At 37.5% G+C, this 4,901-nt stretch overlaps 1 protein-coding gene across 1 annotated transcript in view; it reads right to left on the reverse strand.

The window, feature by feature from the left end:
* LOC102294157 (adhesion G-protein coupled receptor G1) overlaps positions 1–3,741 on the reverse strand; it is an 18,964-nt gene extending 15,223 nt beyond the window's left edge. The window contains exons 1-5 of the mRNA XM_042214790.1: positions 3,665–3,741; positions 3,388–3,473; positions 2,001–2,076; positions 1,671–1,812; positions 1,296–1,410 (exon numbers count right to left, since the gene is read on the reverse strand). Of these exons, the coding sequence (XP_042070724.1) occupies positions 1,296–1,410; positions 1,671–1,812; positions 2,001–2,076; positions 3,388–3,472 (418 nt within the window). The 5' untranslated portion in view covers position 3,473; positions 3,665–3,741. The remainder of the gene's footprint in view (positions 1–1,295; positions 1,411–1,670; positions 1,813–2,000; positions 2,077–3,387; positions 3,474–3,664) is intronic.
* Between the last annotated feature and the right edge of the window lie 1,160 nt (positions 3,742–4,901).

Here is a 4,901-nt window from a genome sequence, read left to right on the forward strand (position 1 = left end):
GCATGTATAATGTAAACAGAATTGGTCCTAGCACTGAACCCTGTGGAAGCTCCATAATTAACCTCAGTGTGTGAAGAGGACTCTCCATTTACATGCACAAATGGAGTCTATTAGATAGATATGATACAAACCACTGCAGCGCAGTACCTGTAATACCTACAGCTTTTAATGCGCTTGAGTAAAGGTTTAACTACAGCCAGCTTGAAGGCCTGTGGTACATAGCCGATTATTAGAGATAGGTTGATCATATTTAAGATGAAGCATTAATTAATGGCAGGACTTCTTTGAGCAGTTTTGTAGGAATGGGGTCTAAAAGACACGTTGATGGTTTGGAGGAAGTAATTATTGAAGTTAACTCAGAAAGATCAATTGGAGAAAAAGAGTCTCAATTAATATCAATGGTACTGAAAGTAGCTGTAGATAATATTACACTGTGGGATGATTATTGGTAATTTTTCATGAAGTCATTACTAGTTAACGTTAAAGGGATTGTTGGCTCAAAAGAGCTCTGACTTTTTGTCAGCCTGGCTACAGTGCTGAAGAGAAACCTGGGGTTGTTCTTATTTTCTTCAATCAGTGACGAATAGTAAGATGTTCTGGCTTTGCAGAGGGCTTTCTTATAAAGCAGCAAACTATTTCTCCAGGCTAAATGATGATCCTCTAAATTTGTGACACGCCATTTCCTCTCCAGACTTACGAGTCATCTGCTTTAGGGTACGTGTTTGAGAATTATACCACGGAGTCAGGTACTTCTGATTTGAGGCCTTAGTTTTCACAGGAGCTACAGTATCCAGAGTCGTACGTAGTGAGGAGGTGAAATTATTAACAAGATAATCTACCAATATTCATTTAAAAAAAAAGCAGTGGAACCCCGACTTACGAATACCCCGATTTCAACAAAAAATTCAATTACGAAGGCACTGAACGGCAATATTTCTGCCCGTGTACGGCAAAATGCCCTGTAACGAAATCCACTGGCTCTGATTGGCTGAGCCTACAATGCCCACAATGCCTTCCGAATCATGTGACAACCCCTTAGCTTTCGTATTGCGCTTCGCTGTTCCACTTGAGCGACGTATTGTTGTTCTAGTTAGCTTTTAGCCTATAGCCTATCGTTCAGCATCGCCTCACTCAAAACGGCGCGATATATATATATATATATATATATGTCTGTGTACATATATATATATGTGTGTGTGTGTGTGTGTGTGTGTGTGTGTGTGTGTGTGTGTGTGTGTTGTGTGTGTGTGTGTGTGTGTTTAGCTATATTTATTTTCATTTACTTTTGTATCCTATGTTTGTTTCAGGGAGCTTAAGGTTGGAGAACACAATCATGTTCGTTGGTCCAAGGTTCAGTTCTTCCGGGAGTTCAACACTGACTGTCGTATTGGAGACATTCTTCAAGCCTGCCTATTATATTGTAACAAACAGAAAGAGAAGCTTTATGTCTGTTTTAGATATTTTTAAAAAATATTTGTGACAAATACAAGGAAATAATATTACTTGTTTGTGGTGAAAAGCTGAATGCTAAGGCATAGCTGTACATAATTTAGAGCTATTTTATTTAGATGTTGCTGAGATATTTCTGCATAGACCACAGTGGTGATGTTGATATTATTGGAAATCTGGAAGTAAGTATAAAAGCCAATGAGATTTTGACTTTTTCTTACTTGGCTGTCACTGGCATGAAGTGTAACGCTTTTGAAGGGAGCAGTCGGTATAAACAGGAGAGCCACAATATTTCCAAATGATATCGATATAGTCGCATTTATATTTATGTTCTCAAGAGTCTTTTCTATGTTCTCCAAGTCCCTTGTGGAAAAAGACAAAAAAAAAAAAGATAATGTGCCATTTTGATTTATACTCTTTAATTAATTCCATAAAATAGAGTAACTTAGCTTTAAATCAGAATTAATCACATTTCTATGCAGCTTTTTTCAAATTACTTATGAATTAATAAGAAAAGAAATCTTTTCTTTGAAAAGACTGAAAATATTTACTTGATAGTGTTTGCATAGCCTCCAGTTCCTGAAAGGTTGACTTTATAGTTCATACATTTCTCAGCATCAGGGCTCACTGTAGAGTAGAATGAAATAAAAATATTAGGACCCCTTTTAACAAGTTAAGAACCACACAAGTCCCCAGAATATTCCAAAGTTCAGCTCAAAGGGCTACTTACAAGCATTTTGTTTTACACTTTTTAACATTTCACATGCATTCATACTCCATGGAACAACTTGGGTTTTAGTATCATTCCCAATAATACTTGGGCTTGCAGATCGAGTGTCTGCACCCAACACTCACTGTGCTGGCATACCTGTCAGCGGAACCAGACACATCACTAACTCCAGCTGCTAGAGCTGGCAAAATCAATCTTGCAAAGACTCCAATAAAGCCCACTGGATAGCTTTGGAAAATGTTAAGTAGAAGAGAAATTTCAGACATTTAATTGTATTTTCATAATTTTTACATCTTTTTCTACTGATTAGGATGCCCCCCATAGCCATTAATGCTACACTAAAGTAAATAACTTATCGAGTTAAATTTCACTGGTTTTCACTGGTCCAGCCCACATAAGATCAAAGCAGCTCTTTTGCGCTGGCTGTATATTTGAGCCCTGGAGATGTGCTCTTTCAGTATCTGTAGCTTTTAATGCAAGTGAGTTGCAGCAACCCACTTACTTTAAGAAGGGCAGTCTTACTTAGACATGAACAATAAAGTCTGTTAAATTTCTCGATAAATTATCACAGGTGAGAAATATCTGATTTTGCTAAAGCAGCTCCAAGGATGAGGGTCTGCTATGCATTGAGTATAGTTGAGGGTGGGGAGTCTTGCAACGTTATGGAACATATGAGTTCTGTAGACTATTTTGATGTCTTTACAGTATTTATAGCACCTTGATCTGTTAACATTTTTAGCAAGCATAAAATTTCTACCCTGTGGGAAATATTTCATTGTTCATATTCAAAACCAACCCCATATAAACGGGTAATAAACACGCTGGTCAATAGTGTGGATGGCCTACTTTGTTTATCATAAGCAAGAAATAGACAGTCCTGCTTAAGTACTAGCAGGGGGAGATACTATATTTAAAGGCATCAAGTCACTAGTGAACAAGAAAGGCATGAGGCTCATTCCTTGCTCCTTCTATACCAGAAATATTTACACTGGATGGCTAAAAGAGACATGTTAGCAATGTTAGCAATGTCTATTTTTGCCATAACTATTTCCATGTTGACTTGAAATAGAATATCACCCTGTTAAACATGTGTATCCATTTCATGCTTAGCAGAAAGCAAAACATGACATCCGACGGTGGACCAGTGCAGCTATTACATGTTTTGCTGTGATATAAACAAAGTTAAAAATGTATATTATCTCACTTACCTTTTACAGAAATGTTTGTAAAGTTCTGAGAGGAAACGTCAAGATACACAAAAAACACCAGACAAAATAAGATCAACCACTTCATCCTGTAGGGTTAAGAAGATTTATTTAGATTAAAAAATAAACAAGCAAACAAAACCTCTCTGCTTTACATTCAAATTATATACGTCTCTAAAACAATTCATGAGACATAATAATGAAATGGGTTAAGTTATTTACATTAACATTATTCATGCATGTGTGTATATGTGTGTGTCATTAAAAAAGCATAGCCTACCTTTCGTCTGTTGCTGAGTTGCTGTACAAATGATTTCATCTGAAAAGAATACAGGAAGCCACAACAGCAAAAAAAACAAATGAGTAAGAATATTCAGCTGTAATGTTTGCGTTTACAGCTTATTTTGAGGTTGGCATGACAATATGTAAATGACACTGTCAAAAAGAAAGAGGCAGTGTCAACTGACAAAAGGCTACAGTATCTGAATTTACATTCTTCTGTGCCACTAAGTCTGTAGTAAAAATATGTGGACATTAAAAGTGTTAAACTAAATACAGGAAAATGCACATATATTCTGTCCATATATTCAGCACAAAGTTATGGTTTTCGAAGTCAGTTTATCCTGATCCTGAGTTTTTAATTTTCTTATTCAATATTGTAGGTCAATAGAAACTGTGTGGCTTCCACAATAAAGTAAATGGCATGCTTTTGAGCTGGACAAATTTACTTGGCCTCGGGCTGTTGATAAAAAATAATTAGACTCATGCGTGACTCTAGAAGTAGATGTCATATACACAGACCCTTGCAGTTAATATTAATGGAATATGCTGCTCTGAAACATACTCAATCCTTTTCAAATTGCAAACCTCAGCCAACACTCTGACACATTATAGAAGTGGTTGCCAAAGTGCTTGCGTGTGTGGTGCGGTGTGTGTGTGCGGGGGGGGGTGTCCTGGATTTAAAATAATAATGGACATGTTTTTGACGGGGGTCCCACACAAACACAGAGCAGAAGTCGAATCATTGCCAAATACAGTGGGCAAAAAAGTATTTAGTCAGCCACCGATTGTGCAAGTTCCCCCACCTAAAATGATGACAGAGGTCAGTAATTTGCACCAGAGGTACACTTCAACTGTGAGAGACAGAATGTGAAAAAAAAATCCATGAATCCACATGGTAGGATTTGTAAAGAATTTATTCGTAAATCAGGGTGGAAAATAAGTATTTGGTCAATAACAAAAATACAACTCAATACTTTGTAACATAACCTTTGTTGGCAATAACAGAGGTCAAACGTTTACTATAGGTCTTTACCAGGTTTGCACACACAGTAGCTGGTATTTTGGCCCATTCCTCCATGCAGATCTTCTCGAGAGCAGTGATGTTTTGGGGCTGTCGCCGAGCAACACGGACTTTCAACTCCCGCCACAGATTTTCTATGGGGTTGAGGTCTGGAGACTGGCTAGGCCACTCCAGGACTTTCAAATGCTTCTTACGGAGCCACTCCTTTGTTGCC

Source organism: Haplochromis burtoni, unplaced genomic scaffold, assembly GCF_018398535.1.
Source record: "Haplochromis burtoni strain Fernald_Lab_line unplaced genomic scaffold, NCSU_Asbu1 Contig_610, whole genome shotgun sequence".
Classification (NCBI taxonomy): Eukaryota; Metazoa; Chordata; class Actinopteri; order Cichliformes; family Cichlidae; genus Haplochromis; species Haplochromis burtoni.